Source organism: Pseudopodoces humilis, chromosome 11 (genome assembly GCF_049639895.1).
Source record: "Pseudopodoces humilis isolate 2021_Gansu_Grassland_sample_001 chromosome 11, ASM4963989v1, whole genome shotgun sequence".
In the NCBI taxonomy this organism is placed as follows: Eukaryota; Metazoa; Chordata; class Aves; order Passeriformes; family Paridae; genus Pseudopodoces; species Pseudopodoces humilis.
In genome coordinates, this window is record NC_142210.1 from 23,612,739 (window position 1) to 23,629,663 (window position 16,925).

General features: G+C 46.9%; 1 protein-coding gene across 4 annotated transcripts in view; it reads right to left on the reverse strand.

The window, feature by feature from the left end:
- Positions 1–16,925, reverse strand: part of SCHIP1 (schwannomin interacting protein 1) — a 69,520-nt gene continuing 52,595 nt past the window's right edge. For 3 of the 4 annotated variants that reach the window (XM_088061102.1, XM_088061103.1, XM_005525126.3), the window contains 6 exons: positions 7,729–7,847; positions 5,347–5,464; positions 4,913–5,110; positions 3,978–4,101; positions 3,561–3,654; positions 1–2,065 (listed from right to left, as the gene is read on the reverse strand). In XM_088061102.1, the coding sequence (XP_087917228.1) occupies positions 2,014–2,065; positions 3,561–3,654; positions 3,978–4,101; positions 4,913–5,110; positions 5,347–5,464; positions 7,729–7,847 (705 nt within the window). In that variant the 3' untranslated portion in view covers positions 1–2,013. Of the gene's footprint in view, positions 2,066–3,560; positions 3,655–3,977; positions 4,102–4,912; positions 5,111–5,346; positions 5,465–7,728; positions 7,848–11,893; positions 12,191–16,925 lie in introns of those variants that run through there. The other variant, XM_014254280.2, reaches the window with a different exon arrangement.

Here is a 16,925-nt window from a genome sequence, read left to right on the forward strand (position 1 = left end):
TTGTCTTTCAGAAATATCCTTTAATCCATCAATTCCAGCATTGCCATCATCCACAGCACCCCTCAGGACACCCAGCCAAGGACACCCAGAACAGGATTTTTTCCTGGAAAAACCCAAATCCCCCCAGGACAGGAGGGGGAAACCAGGGGTGGGTGAGTGGAATAACAAATTCTCTCCAGCAAATCAAAGGCACTTGGCAAGGGAATGGAATTCCAGCTTTTCCAGGCTGCCCCATCCCGCTGCTCCAGAGCTGGATGGGGCCAGAGGGAGCTCTGGGATTCCCCAGGGGCTTTCTTGCTTTTATTTTTCTATTTTTTTCCTTAAAGCTGAGAGGAAATTTTGTGTATTTGGGGCTTTTTTTTTTTGCTTTAAATACAGCAGGAGGCAGCTCCTCCCCAAGCCCCAGAGCTGCTTCCCATGGAGAGGTTTTGGGGTCAGAGACTGCAAATTTGGGGGTTTGGGGGGAAAATTTCACCTTTGGAGGGAGAATTTGAACCCAGCAGCTCTGCCCATGTGCAGGGAAATCAACACCCCGATATTTCTCTGTATTTTCTGCAGAGATTTAAAAATAAGGAAGGGTTGTTTTATTCCTGGGCTGCAGGTGAGGGTTCCTGATCCATCCAATCGCTCCCCAAATTAAACCAAACCCCATCCCAGCCCCCAAACCCCTCCAAGGGCTGCTTCCAACCCTGCCCTTCCTGCAAAAACATAAAAAAGGGAGAAAAAAACCTCATTTAATTAAAAAAAAGAGCTTTAATAAAAGCCATTCCTGGCAGGAGATGAAATTTTAATGCAGCTGAGGCTTTTTGCAAACACCCTGAATAAGTCATCAGGCATCCCTTGGCTGGGATGGATTTGCCCCCGAGGAAATGAGAATTAAAAGGTAAAAAGCTGCTGGGAGCACCAGGCTGGGCTGGCTGGGCTCTTCCAGCTTTAAATCCAATAAAAGAGGGATGGAGACAAATTTATTTTGTCCCAGTGTCCCCTCCTCTACAGCCAGCACTCAGCTCTGAGCCTCTCCTGAAGGCAGAGGGAGGAATTCCAGATTTAATCCATTTAATTTGCTGCCCGTTTTTCACCACGGATTATTCTTTTCATTTCTAAAATTTCATTTAAATGTTCAGCCCGGACAAGGAAACATTAAAAAGCCCACCTGGGGTGTTGTGTTTGCTGCTTCCAACCATCACAAATTCAGTGGGAAAGAAGAATCTTTCAAGTCCATGTGAAACAGAATTAGGAACTTACAAATGAATTACTCTACAAAACCCCTCTCTCTTCTCTCAGTTTCGTGTGATCAGCAAGGCAAAAAAAAAAAACAAACCAAAAAAACCCCCCAAAAAAGGCTCTTTCTGGTGATGATAAATGACACATTCAGCTGGGAGGATTCACCCCCTTGGCAACAAACAGACGTGTCATAGGAAACAATGGTGGTAATTTTTATTTTACAGCTTTTTACAGAAAAACTTCCAACTCTCTGCGCCCCAGCTCGTGTTAATAGCACACCTAAAAACGAATGTCAGGGAGAGAACATCCCCCAGAATGCTGAGAACTGAGGAAAATGTACAAATTACTGAAAGCTACGACGTCACTACGAGGCAGGCATGGATTTTTTTGTTGTTGACTTGTATAGCACCGTCAAGAACAGGTTTTTTATTTGAAAACTACAGTGGGGAATAAAAAAGTAGTCAATGGTAAAATATCATCCAACCCCCCCAAAAAAAAAATCTCTAAACAACCAAAAAAATAAAGTTAAACTACCCTCTCTTCTCACCCATGATTTATAATGTTATAAGTACTGTACAATTCTCTTTGTTTCTGGAATAATAATAACATCATTATTATTATTATTATTATTATTATTATTAATTAAAACGCCTGATATTTAGTGGCACAAGTAAAAAAATTAAAATAAATTAAGAAGCAAGAGGCCAATCACCAGACAGAAAGCTTCAGACATGGTCAATGAGCAGGAGTGGGACTCTGGAATTCCCTGGGCAGAGGCAGAGGAGGGATTCACTTGGTTGGCATCTTCTCTGCCAGGTGCTTCTGCTGGCTCTCGGCGTGCCTGGGGTGGGAAAAAAGGGCTTGTGAAAAAACAGGTCCACAGATTTTTTTTTTTTATAGAATTTAAAAGTTTAATTAAAAAGACAATTAGGAGATAAAAATAAACTTTACAGATATGGCTGGGTGTCTCTGCATTCACCTCACTAATAAAGGATTGTTCCTTAAAAACAGAATCCTACTACATATCCATAAATTCTCATACATAATCAAACATTCTTCTTAAGTTTTGGATGTTTCTTTGTTTAGTTTTTTGACTCACTCCCTTCCCAATAAATCAATTTTCTTGGCTCCACCGAGTTTTACATTCCCTGATAACAGAAATGCAATAAATTCCTCCCCCCAGAGCTCTGGTCACTGCTGTCTTTATCTGGATAAGATAATCTAAGAATGCAGGGGGGTCTCTAATTATCTTTTTCAGTCTTTGGGTTATACAAACAAAAGTAGTTTTTGTTTTAATACTATGCCATAGCTTAACATATGTATATTATACCACAAAGTTTCACCAATAACAGAAATAAAGGAAACTATATTAATATAACAAAATTTTCCAATCTTATACATATAACATTCATTTTAATATTTGTGAAAACCAACAATATGATATGTATCTATAACAGGATGTTATTCCTTGGGAAAGGATGGAAAAGCCAACCCACCTGCTCCAGGAGGAGCTGGGAATTGTGTTTTCCCAGGGCAAAATGAGGTTTTTGTGGATCTCCTCCTGGCAGGAGGGTGTGTGAAAAGCCAGGGAAGCTCCTTTGGGCTTTCTCTAAACCCTGCAGTGGCTTGGAGAGAGAAAATCTGAGATTTTCCCTCCTTTCCCACAGGGATGGCCAGCACCTTTACCCCCAGCATTCCCAAAAAATGCCATTTTATGGAGCTGCCAGGGACTGCAGGGAGGAAATCAAGCACTTCCCAGGGCAAAGGAGGAGAAGCTGGGGCAGGAGGTGGCACTGCCAGCTCCAGCTCCCATCCCAAACTTCCCCCTCTCCACCTGATCCTGGTTAATGCTTCGGTTTGGAGTCACAGTCCTGACAGCACCCAGGGCCTCTCCAGCTCCCCTCATCCCCAGTCTTTACATTTCTGAACAAAATATTCAGAATATTTCTCAACATTTTCTATTTCTGAAGCCCATCCCTAATTATCCCAAACGAAAACTCCTCCTGGGCCTGGCTGCCAGGGGATGGAGCCCTCAAGGGAACCTGCCTGGATCCTGCAAGGCTTTTTGTTTTAGCAGATATCAAATATTAATATCCCAAAGCTCTCCTCCTTCTCCAGCCCTCCTGATGGCAAAGATCCCTCTCCAAGCTGGCCCTGGGCACTTCCAGCTGCTCTGGGAATTCCATCCCAGCCCCTCCCCACCCTCCCAGGGAACAATTCCTTCCCAATATCCCGGATGGCAAAAGCTTTATTCCCAAAATTCTGCTGGAGGAAAACCCCCAGGTGGTGCTGCTGGCAAAAAGGGAGCTGTGAGGGGAGAGAAATTCCATCCTCACCTGGTGAGATCCTCGATGTCCACCAGCATGGCATCCTGCTCCGTGTGCAGCTCGTCCCGGATCAGCAGCAGCTGCACCAGCTCCTCGTTCAAGCCTGATCCAGGGGAAAATGGGATCAGTTTGGGATGTCCTGGGGGATCCCAGCTTGGGATTTTCCCCACCAGGTTCCACATCCACAGGGTTTTTAAATCCCTGCAGGGCTGGACACCCCTTTCCATGAGGAATATTTTTATTTATCCCAGAGAAGTGTTCTTAATTAAAGGAGACAAACCCCAGAATAATTAACCATAAATTATTTAACAATTGAATAATCAAGAATTATTTTAATACAGAGCATTATTTTCTTTTAAAATTAATTATTAATATTAATAACTACATAATTAATAAATGCTTAGGCCTTAATTAATTACCACTTACTTTCTATCTGTGAGTGCAGGTCATTGACTATCACCTGTAGCTGCCCAATGGTCATGTCCCTTAGGTCGGTGGGTTTTAAACTTCTCTTCATCAGGCATTCACTTATATGAGGCAAATGTGGCAGCTGGAAAGAAATATTCAATATTTTACTGCTTAATTCCAGTATTTTTCTGTTTCCCTCCAATATTTTACTGTTTCCCTCCAATATTTTTGTTTCCCTCCAATATTTTTCTGTTTCCCTCCAATATTTTTCTGTTTCCCTCCAATATTTTTCTGTTTCCCTCCAATATTTTTCTGTTTCTTTCCCATTATTTCTGGTTCTGAGCAGTTTGTCCCCTCAGGTTTGCATTCCCCCCTCACAATGATTCCTCCAAGCGGATTTCAGCCGTCACCACCAAACCAGGATGGGAATATTTGCTGGAATTGTGGCTGAGGGTGATGGTGGCAACCCTGGAGCGAGTCAGGAGAGCTCCAGGATGGGATGGAGAGGCTCCAGGCCAGAGGAGGAGCAGCCTGGAGGAGCCTCCAGCATCTCATTCCCTGTTCCCAGAGGCATTCCCTGTTCCCAGAGCAATTCCTGGAGGCATTCCCTGCTCCCAGAGCTGCTCCAGCATCTCATTCCCTGCTCCCAGAGCCACTCCCGGAGGCATTCCCTGTTCCCAGAGCTGCTCCAGCATCTCATTCCCTGTTCCCAGAGCCATTCCTGGAGCCACTCCCTGTTCCCAGAGCCATTCCTGGAGCCATTCCCTGCTCCCAGAGCCATTCCTGGAGCCATTCCCTGCTCCCAGAGCCATTCCTGGAGCCATTCCCTGCTCCCAGAGCCATTCCTGGAGCCATTCCCTGCTCCCAGAGCCATTCCTGGAGCCATTCCCTGCTCCCAGAGCCATTCCCTGCTCCAGTGGGGTCACCCCGCTGTCTCTCCCGGTCTCTCTCACCAGATCCGCTACCGGTGACTTCTTCCTGTTCTGCTTCTCCACCTCCACCTGCATCTTGGCCATGGGCTTTGCCATAGCCAGGGCCATCTTGGCCTCAGCCTGGAGCTTCTTCTGCCTGCTGAGGAAATCCATGTCCTCCAGAGACTCCGACTCCTCCTCCGTCGTGTCTCGGTCCGAGTAGGACGAGCTCTGCTTGCTCTGGGGAAGCAAAGAAGCCACAGCGGAGTTGGACCTAATCCTGTGCTTTTTATCCTACAGAAACTGGGAAGGGCATGGAGTTATTTCTGATCTTAATCCATGGGATTGTCTTGAAAAATCAGAGTGAGCTTAAAAATCAGAGTGAGCTTAAAAATCAGAGTGAGCTTAAAAATCAGAGTGACTCCCAGCTGGACCTCCTTTGGAGGGAAGGAGGGAAGGAAGGGTCCCAGACCCACCAGGGGTGACAGGGGTGTGTCCAGGCTGGTCTCTGTCTTGCTGTCATCGCCGTCGCTGTCCTTGTCGCTGCCGCTGTCATTGACGAAGCAGATCTGCAGGTTCATCCCGCTCTGCAGCCTGGGGGGACACGGAGAGCTGGCACTGACATGTTCCAGGGCTGGCAGTGTCACCATCCCCTCAGTGCCACCATCCCCTCAGTGTCACCATCCCCTCAGTGTCACCATCCCTTCACTGTCACCATCCCCTCAGTGTCACCATCCCCTCAGTGCCACCATCCCCTCAGTGTCACCATCCCTGCAGTGCCACCATCCCTTCACTGTCACCATCCCCTCAGTGTCACCATCCCTGCAGTGCCACCATCCCTTCACTGTCACCATCCCCTCAGTGCCACCATCCCCTCAGTGTCACCATCCCTGCAGTGCCACCATCCCCTCAGTGTCACCATCCCCTCAGTGCCACCATCCCCTCAGTGTCACCATCCCTTCACTGTCACCTTCCCCTCAGTGTCACCATCCCCTCAGTGTCACCATCCCCTCAGTGTCACCATCCCCTCAGTGTCACCATCCCCTCAGTGCCACCATCCCCTCAGTGTCACCATCCCTTCACTGTCACCATCCCCTCAGTGCCACCATCCCTTCACTGTCACCATCCCCTCAGTGTCACCATCCCTGCAGTGTCACCATCCCCTCAGTGTCACCATCCCCTCAGTGCCACCATCCCCTCACTGTCACCTTCCCCTCACTGTCACCACTATTTATTTTATGTTTTTATTTAAAGAATAAAAAATGAAAGAGTCATGTATAAGGCTATAAATAGCACACATGTCAATATAAAATCTATAAAAAACAATAAAAGGTATGGAACATATTTTATAAAAAGCTATAAAAATTATTTACAGATAAAGAATAAATTGATTAACCCCAGCCACATTCCCCTCCCCAGAAATGATTTTTCTCTGGATGCAGAGAAATCCAGGACTCTGTTCCCCTGATCCAGGATCAGGGAATCCCAGTGCAGGCTGTGAGAGATCCCAATCCATCCCCACAGCCCGTTATTCCCAGTGTGGGAAACAGCAAACTCCTGTTTTCCATTGATTTCTGTGCAGTTCATTAGTTACTATTACCACAAAATAAACAGAATTAATAATTGTTTATTCACGAAGGTGATGAGATCCTGGTGAGGAAACTGCGGCTGCCACATCCCTGGAATTGTTCCAGGCCAGCCTGGGCAGGGTTTGGAGCAGCCTGGGGTAGTGGAACAGTCCCTGCCCGTGGAGAGGGAATTGGATGAGCTTTAAGGTCCCTCCCAAGCCAAGAATTCCGTGATCCCACTCTGTAATTACAGAGAAAAACACGGGAATAACGTCCTGCAAATGTTCCTGCAGGTCCCAGAACAGGGAATGCTCCTCCTGGATTATAAATATTAACAACCACCAAATCCTTCAGGCACAGCTGGCAATTTCTGGGGGCACAGCTGCCAAACCCTGATGAGCTGCGTTAATTAGAGCCGTGCTCTAATTACCAGACAGCAGCTCCTGGTTCAGCTGTAACTACACACAGCAAAGCTGTTTTCCCTTTCAAATGAGCCGCAGCTCAATTTAATTCCACAACTGCACCTCTCCCCTGGATTCCTCCTGGATTTCTGCCTCCCTAAACCTCCTTTCTTCTCCCAGACCATGGCAACAGGTAGAGCTTCACTCCCAGCACGGGAGGTGTTTGATTCTTCCCCAGTGTGTTCCACCCAGCTGAACACAACCAGGAATTTCTGGAGTGTATTTGATGTGAAAACCTTAAAAATCCAAAGGAGGAATCCACGTGCAGCTCCAGGGATGGAGCCGTGTCTGGAATCAGAGCTCCTGGAAGTGGAGGGGAGGCAGGAAGGCACATTAAAGCTTATTTTGTCCATCCTCTGGTGCTTCCTGAGCATTAATCGCTTTCCCAATCGTTAATCACAATTCCAGAATCATGGAGGTTGGAATTCCCAAATGGTTTGGGTTGGAAGGGACCTTAAAGCCCATCCGAGGCAGGGACACCTCCCACTGTCCCAGGCTGCTCCAAACCCCACCCAGCCCGGCCTTGGGCACTTCCAGGGATCCAGGGGCAGCCACAGCTGTTCCAAGCCCTAAATGAAAACCTGAAGGAAAACCTAACTCGGAAATCTTCCTCTCCTTTATCCCCTCAGCATCCCAAGTTTCCTGCCCAGCGCTCAGGGAGTGTTTCCCCGCACCACCGACGAGCGTTCACACCACACACGGGTGTTGGATGTGGTTCTGAACACGGAAAATTCTGGAATATGTTTGGGAGCCAAGTGTGAGGGACGATCCTGGATTGTCCCACTGGGGAGATCTCCCACTTCCCGGCTGGTTTTGGGCTCTGGCTTACCGGGAGGACAGGCTGGGCTTGCCGCTCTTGCTGCAGCTCGTGTAGAGCCCGGGGCCATCGTCGAAGAAACTGCCCAGAGCCAACTTCTGCCGGATGGACTCCCGCTCATTCTTCTGGGCCTGCAGGGACAGACAGACAGCATGAGGATCTGGGACAGACAGGGAGGGGTGAAGATCTGGGAAGGGACAGGGATGGATGATGGATGGATGGATGGATGGATGGATGGATGGATGGATGGATGGATGGATGGATGGATGGATGAAGATCCAGGAAGGGACAGGGATGGATGGATGGATGAAGAGCTGGGAAGGGACAGGGATGGATAGATGAAGATCCAGGAGGGGACAGGGATGGATGGATGGATGGATGGATGGATGGATGGATGGATGGATGGATGGATGGATGGATGGATGGATGGATGGATGGATGGATGAAGATCCAGGAAGGGACAGGGATGGATGGATGGATGAAGATCCAGGAAGGGACAGGGATGGATGGATGGATGAAGATCCAGGAAGGGACAGGGATGGATGGATGAAGATCCAGGAAGGGACAGGGATGGATGGATGGATGAAGATCCAGGAAGGGACAGGGATGGATGGATGGATGAAGATCCAGGAAGGGACAGGGGTGGATGAAGGCCAGGCCAGGCACAGGAAGGGGATTTGTCCCAGCAGCCCCACCAAGCTCAGCAGGTCCAGCCTCTCCCAAACATTCCACACCAGGGACAGGCACCGAGCACATCCTGCTGGGAATCCCCAGGCTCTCTCCACATGGAATCAGCCTGGCTTGGCCTGGAAAGGACCTCCAAGGTCATCTGCTCCCAGCCTGAACTCTGACAGACATATCCTGATATATTCCCCAATTTCTGTGCCTACATCCACACACAGACACCTCCAGCAGCAGCTTCTGCCTCCCTGAGCAGCTTCCAACCCCACAAAAATCCCTCTCCTGCCAGGGTGCTCAGGGATGGACCCTGAACCATTGTCATCAAATTATCCCCAGGTTTAAAAATGTAAATATAAATAAGAACATAACTAAAATAAAAATATAAATATGAACATAACTAAAATAAAAATAAAAATATAAATATAAACATGAATATAAATATAAATGTGAATATAAATATAAATGTGAACATATAAATATAAATATAAATATAAATATAAATATAAATATAAATATAAATATAAATATAAATATAGGAGCTTTAAAATAGCTATCAACAAAATTATTTGCAACGAATCCCTGATCAGTAACTGTGTAATCAATGTTCAATAAATGCAAATGTCAGATCAGAATTCAAAATCTCAGATCAGAATTCAGAATATAAATATAAATATAAATATAAATATAAATATAAATATAAATATAAATATAAATATAAATATAATTCAAATGTCAGATCTGGATTGAGAATCTCCCCCAGTCTGTCACTAACAGGTCACGTGCCAACACTGACAACAAATTCAGGATGTTATTGATGGAAGGAACACTTGGAAAGCCTCAAATTTTTAATTCTAAAATAACACTTAATATCCAATGCAGAGAACACAACACAAGGAAACAGAGCAGGCAAGGCTGGGCTGCTTCCACGGGGTGAATTCATGGAATTGTGCTTCCCATATCCCACCTCAGGAAAAATAAAACCCCTTTTTGTACAAGGAAGTGTGACAAAACACAAATTATTCACCCAAAATAACTAATGATTTCATTCCAGCTCCAGTGCTGATTATACACATTATTACCTTGCATTTAAATTGTCAATCCCTTACCAAAATAATCCATTTATAACCTCACTCCTTTTATTTCAAATCCCATAAATAATAAAAATAAACCCCACGGCACCGAGCGGTACCAAGTTTTTGGGCTGAGCTCCAGGTTTCTGAAGTTTTCAATAATCAATACCTCAATCACGTGGAAATTTAGGATTAAAAACAGCCAGAGCTGCTGGGGAAGGCAGAACAGGGAAAATAAAATAAGGAAAAATGAGCAAGGAGAGTTTTTGAATGAACTGGAAGCAGAAGGAGGGAGGTTGGTGCCAGCTCCTCGTGCCCATCCTCGCACCAATATTCCACCAAACCCTGGAAATTTCCCCTTTCCCAGCTCAGATGATCCTGTCCCACATCTTCCCATCTAAATCTGATTTTCCTTGTGCTCCAAGTGAAATCCAGCTCCCACAGCACGTCCCCACCTCCGCTGCAGCTGGGACCTCTCCTCCTCAGAGCATCCCCACCCCTCCCTGGGCACCAAAAGCTGCTCCTTTCCCATTAAACCCGGGCAGAACTGGACATTTTCCCTCCTTTCTGACCAATCTATCTCTCCAGATCTGTTTTAATTTTGCTGTTTCCCACTGCTCCCAGGCTGACACCTGCACATTTAATCAATGTGCAATTTGTTTTCTCCACCAGGTCATTACTGAGGATTCTCAATAACTCTGCTCCCAGGACTGAGCTGGGAATATCCCGTTTTCCAAGCCATAAGCCATAAAGAAATCCAGAATCCTATTTGTTATTATAAAATGGGGAGCAGTTACTAAGAAATAAAATATACCTGAGGGAGCTGGACTTCAGGCTTTGGATAAATTACCTGACAGCTGAGCTCAAAATCCAGAGCTGGGGATGGAAAAATATAAATGGAGAAGGGAAACAGCAAGGAAGGTTTGGACTATCGAATATTCTGACTTGGTATAGAAGGAATAATGGCTCATACCTCAAAATGCAAAGGTAATTCCAAGGAAAACATAAACCCGTGGTACTTGAATGTGTATTTTGGCACTGACTCAAAAAATAAAAGTATTCCTGTTCTGTGCAGAGCTGAGGACAATTCAGTTCTCACAATGGTTTTAAACAAAAACTGCTTTTGATTTTTAAGGGGAAAACAAAACAATCCAGGGTGGATGTTTTCCTTCTTCCCCTTGACCTTCCCTCTCGGAAGGGCAGCAGGAGCCCGGGAATGAGAACAGTGTCCAGCCTGCCTGGGGCTGCTCCAGGGAAAAGCCAACACGTCACAGGATCCTGGAATGGTTTGGGTTGGAAGGGACCCTAAAGCTCATCCCATTCCCTAAAGTTCATCCCATTCCCTAAAGCTCATCCCATTCCCTAAAGCTCATCCCATTCCCTAAAGCTCATCCCATTCCCTAAAGCTCATCCCATTCCCTGCAATGGGGACACCTCCCACTGTCCCAGGCTGCTCCAAGCCCCAGTGTCCAGCCTGGCCTTGGGCACTGCCAGGGATCCAGGGGCAGCCACAGCTGCTCTGGGAATTCCATCCCAGGGAACAATTCCTGCCCAATATCCCATTCATCCCTGCCCTCTGGCAGTGGGAGCCATTCCCTGTGTCCCACCCCTCCAACCCAAGGGGCTCTGAGCTCTCCCTGGAGCTTCTCCTCTCCAGGTGAGCACCCCCAGCTCTCCCAGCCCGGCTCCAAAGGGGCTCCATCCCTTGGAGCAGCTCCCTGGGCTCCTCCGGCCTCTCTCCAGCAGCTCCACATCCTCCTGCTGGAGCCCCCAGATGTGGGGGCAGCTGACAGAAGCACTGGGACACTGGGCAGGACCACTGGGACACTGGGCAGGAGCACTGGGACACTGGGCAGGAGCACTGGGACACTGGGCAGGAGCACTGGGACACTGGGCAGGAGCACTGGGACACTGGGCAGGAGCACTGGGACACTGGGAAGGAGCACTGGGACACTGGGCCAGGCCACCAGGGTTATTTTTGCCCAGCTCTGTCACTTCCAGCCCCAGCCCAGGGCTATATTTAAATTCCCAGAGCCATTCCAGTCTCTCATTTTATCTCTGCACAACACCAGGGCTATTCTGGGATTTCCAAACCATGCAGGATCACAGAAAATGTGGATTTATCTCCTTTTTCCTTCCTGGGGTAAATGCAAACCCAAGTCAAACTTTTCGAGCCACGTCCCAAAATACCTTAAAATCCCGGGGTTTTCCAGTTAGGAGAAAGCTTTTCCAAACTTCCCCTGATGTTTTATCATGGGGAAATAGGGAAATGAGGAGCAAGGTTTGCCCTGCGGCAGCACTTTAAAAATCCCTGGATTCTCGCAGCGCTCTGGGCGGGATGGGGGCAGCATTCCCGCAGCATTCCCGCAGCATTCCCGCTGTGCTGGCACACAAAAGCTCCTTTCTGTCCCTTTTTGTCCCTTTACCTTTTTATAGCTGCCCTCCCCGGGCGGCGGGGCTGCTTTCCTGATGATGTCACCCATTCCATCATCCCGCTCCCGGTCCATCTCCCCGGCTCCCGGATCGCTCCCGATCCCGGCGGGACATCTCACTCCTTCCCTGCCTTCCCAGCCGCCACCATGGCACGAAGGGCTCGCTCCCCTTCTCCTCCCTTCCCAGCACCGGGATGCTTTTCCCGGCTGGCCCGGAGCACCTTGCTTTTCCCAAATAAAGTCAGGGATCCGCAGGGAGCGAAGGCTGGGAAGCCGCGTCCTTCTCCAGTCGCTGCCAGCGCCGGATAAAAATAACCCCGAGGCTCCAGCGGCTCCACAAGGGCAGGAAAAATCCCGGTGTCTGGTGTCAAAATCCCTGGCGGTGCTGCCGGGCCGGGAGCAAGGAGCTTTGTCCTTCCTGGGGCTTTTTCCCAGGGAGGTTTTCCCAGTGAATTCCCTGGATCCATCGCAGGAGCGCCAGCAATGGGAGCTTTTACTCGGCTTTTATTCCGTTCCAGATGGAATTTGATGCAAAACCACCTGAAAGGACCCCATGGAGCTGTTCCCTGGCTAAATCGGCTTATTCCAGGCGCAAAAAGTCCTGAATTTATTGGAATTAACCAATCCTGCTTCCCATCCTGTGGGCGTGGAGAACCTGGGGATCCCCAAAAATTCCATCCCTGGCTCCTGGGGGGATTCACAGCCTGCAAACCTGGAGCTTCCAGCTCCTGCCTCCAGCATTCCTGCCTGGAGATCCGGGCTTCCCAAGGCCACCACTGACCCCTTCCCACCCAAATCCTGCTCCATCCCTGCCGAGATCCCATCCCAGCGGGAAAGGTTTGTCCGGATCGGCTGCAGGGAGAGGCAGAGCTCATGGCCAGGGCAGGAATTCCCAAAAGGAATCCTTGGGAAAATGGAATTATGTCGCAATTTCTCCCCAAACTCTGGCTCAGCAGCAAGAAAAATCCTGATTTTTGGTGCAACACCAGAAATTATATATATTATGTTATGTTATATTATATTATGTTATATTATATTATGTTATATAATATAATATTATATTATATTATATAATATTATGTTATGTTATATTATATTATGTTATATTATATTATATTATATTATATTATATTATATTATATATATATATTATATATATATTATATTATATTATATTATATTATATTATATTATATTATATTATATTATATATATTATATTATATTATATTATATTATATATTATACTATATTATATTAATCTAATATATATTTATAATAATATAATATAATATAAATATATTATATTTAAATATATTATATTTATTATAGATAACTAATTTGAATTGCCCTATGATGTTTAATGAGATATCCAAGCCATGCCAACACCATCCCACCCCAAATGCAAATTCCAGGGAAATTCCCAGCTCTAACAACACCCAAGCATGAACCTACTCCGAATTTTCAGGGCAAAACCAGCGATAATAAAAGTTTAATCCCATTTTTGTCCCCGATGGTGCTTTACAACTGCACTTCCCAAATGAAACCAAGTCGTTCTCTGGACATTTCCTGATTTTCAGTTCCCCCCCGGCGCTGACTCATTGTGTCCTTTCCTGCTGTGCCTAAATCCACTTCCTCTCCCAGCTGAGGATGGATCCTGGCACAATAAATCCCAAATAAATCCCTCAGGCTTAATAAACAAACAAACAAACAAACAAACAACAATAATAATATAATATATTATAATTATAATTATAATAATAAAAATAAATAAATCCCAAATAAATCCCTCAGGCTTAACACATAAATAAATAAATAAATAAATAAATAAATATAATAATAATTATTATTATGAGAATAATAATAATAATAATATAACATATTATAATTATAATAATAAAAATAAATAAATCCCAAATAAATCCCTCAGGCTTAATAAACAAACAAACAAACAAACAAACAATAATAATAATATATTATTATTATTATTATTGTTGTAATTATAATAATAATAATAAATAAATCCCAAATAAATCCCAGAGGAAGGAAGTGGTGGCCACGAGCAGGGGCTGGGGCTGAGCCTGGCTTTTGTCACCTGCCTTGTGACAATCCCTGTCCCCTCCCCGCTCCTGCAAAGTGACACCAAAGCCACCCCCGAGGGGAGGAAGTGACACAACCCTAAAAATAGGAATGTAAATAAATCTATTCCACCCTTGTCAGCCAGGGTTTTGAGGATGTTTTTATCCCCATCCCAGCTCAGCTCTGCCTTGCTGGGATGCTCCAGGGGCATTCCCAGAGCTGATCCCACAGAGCTGAGCCAGTCTCCAGGGAAAATCCTGCATCCAGGAGCTGTTCCAGGCCCCGGGAGAACCCCCAAACCTGGCTCAGAACACAGCTGGGAGCTGCTGGAACCATGGCTGGGCACATCTGGGGCCCTCCTCAGCGCCAGGACCTGCTCCCTTGGGATGGAAAAGGCTGCTTGAAATCCGGGATATCAAAAAGAAAATGAATTTTGGGATTGTCTCAGCACAGGAACCAAATCCTTTGGTGGTCAACCCCTTCCCCATGGGCTGCCTGACCCACGGCCACCATCATCCTCTGCTTGGAGCATCCCAAAAAAAAGGAATCCATGCTGTCCCCAGTGCCTGAGGAACACAGATCCCACTCCCTCTCTCCATGTGCCGGAGGGGGAAGAGCCTGATTCCCTTTTTCCAGCAGGAAGGAAAAGCTCAGAGCCCCAAAATCTGGAGCAGGTCAGCTTGGGGATCCCTGGGATGGGAGCACACGGAGCCAGCAGCACCAGGAACACCGGGATGGGCATGGAAGTGTTGAAATCATCCCTGAGTGAGGCAAGGAAAGAGGGCACAGCGAGTTTGGGGTGCTTGGAACGCCCCTCGATGGCTCAAGGACAAGAAAGCAGCAAAATTCCCCTTTCCTGAGCATCAAAGCATTGCTGGAGTCAGTGAAATCCCCCTCAGGGCTGGGGTGTGCTCCAGAGGGGGAGGAATTCCCAGTTCCTGCTGGGATCAGCTCCCAAACACCCCTGGATCCCAAGGGAGGAGAGGATCCCCCTGAATTCCCAGCAGAGTTCAAGGAAAACCCTCCAAGCTCCCAAAATCACAGCCATGGAGCACTCTGGGGATTGAGGTAAATTCCAGGATCTTGGAATCTCAAGTTGCCAGAACTATCAGGGAGAGATTCTCTACAAGAGAATGGGGTGACAGGACAAGGGGAAACGGTTTTAAACTTGTTTAAGAGTTTAAACTTGAAAAAAAAAGGATTTAAACTGAAAAGAGAGCAGGGATGGATGGGATAGAGGGAAGGAATTCCTCCCTGGGAGGGTGGGAAAGCCCTGGGATGGATCCCTGGCAGCATCCAAAGCCAGCCTGGATGGGGCTTGGAGCAGCCCGGGGTAGCAGGAGGTGTCCCTGCCCATCAGGATGGGTTTTAAGGCCCCTTCCAATCCAAATTATTTTGTCATTCCGTGATTCCATCCCACACAACCTTGTTTTTATCGCAAATGTTGGAATAAACCTCTCCCACCAGTCCCTTCCCAGCACAAGGCATTTGCAAGTCTGTAAAATTTAGGGATGAGCTGACACCAAAGCCTCCCCCTGGTGAAGCTTCCCTGAGCTTTGGCACACTCCAGGTGCTTTTCCAGAGCCTTTTTTTTTGGGATCTGAGTCTGACTGAGCAAGGCCTCAGAGCTCCCTGACAAAGGCTCTGGTTCATTGTCAGGGCTGTGGGGCGTGTGGCAGTGACACGGAGCCTCCTCAGCTGGGCCAGCCTGGAGCATTCTCCGTGGCCACCAGGCCTGGCCAGCAGCTCTCCAGCTTTTCCACACCGGATTTTCATGGAATTGGAGGTTTTCCCCAAGGCTTGTCCCTTGGAGTTACGTTTTGCCACCAGAATTTGCACTCACTTTAAAGGAAAAGGCGATGTCAGCTGATTTCTGGAGCTTCCAAACCCCTCTGGGATCAAACCAAAGAAATCTCCTGAAGTCTCCAATTCTTTTCATTTCTTTAAGGACCACTTTGTATTTCGGGCTTGCGAATTTTATGGATGAATTCTGGGGTTCACTGGGATCCTGGGGGGGTTTTCAGCCTCTCCTGGTTCACCCCTGGGGCCTGACACAGGGTGTGCCAACAAATCCCTCTCAAAAACAGCCAAACCAAGCCAATCCCAACTCCTGGACACATCCCACATCCCAGGAAAACCCACAGATCCGAGCCTGTGGCTCCACCACACCCCCTGCCCCACCTCAGAGATGATTTCTAAGCCAATAAAATCTCTTTTCTCCTCAGATCTCTTTTCCTTTTTAATTTTCCTCGCACGTGTGGAGCCTGGAACCATCTCCAGAGCGACCCTGCTGCCAGCAGATAGCTCAGCCCCTGCCTGCTGCCAAAACACGGAGCCAAATCCTGTTCCCAGGGGCAACTGGGAGCCTCCTGCCTCAGCCACGGGGTGCCCCTGAATTCTCTGCTTTTCACCAGAAATTTAAATTTAAAAAATTTAAATTTTAAAAAATTTAAATGTAAAAAATTTAAAGCTAAAAAATTTAAATTTAAATATCTGTGTTTTAGACGAGTCACCCACTCGTACAACGAGGGTAAAAAACACGGATTAAAGCAGGAAGAGGCTGAGGATCCCAGCAGTGCTCCATGGATCTGTCAGGCCCTGCTGAAAATACAGATTTACAAAGCAAACTGAAGGCCTGGCTGAGGCTGAGGGCCAGTAAAGCCCAGCTGAACCACACAGCAGAATAAAAGCTTTATTTCCGGCCTAAAGCCTGGATTTGCACGCTGGATTTTTATTCCATGTGGGCTCAGGAGCTCACAAAACATTCCTCAGTGGGCACCAGCCAAGGTTTTCCTGGTCACACTGCAGGAGGAATCGTGGAGCCCGAAATAAAATGTTTGATCTAGGGAAATAAATTGGAATAAATAAGAAAATAAGCATAATCAAGAGAGAAATCCATGGCACGGAGAGTGCCAGCATCCAGCCTGATTCCAGGATGCATCCATGGA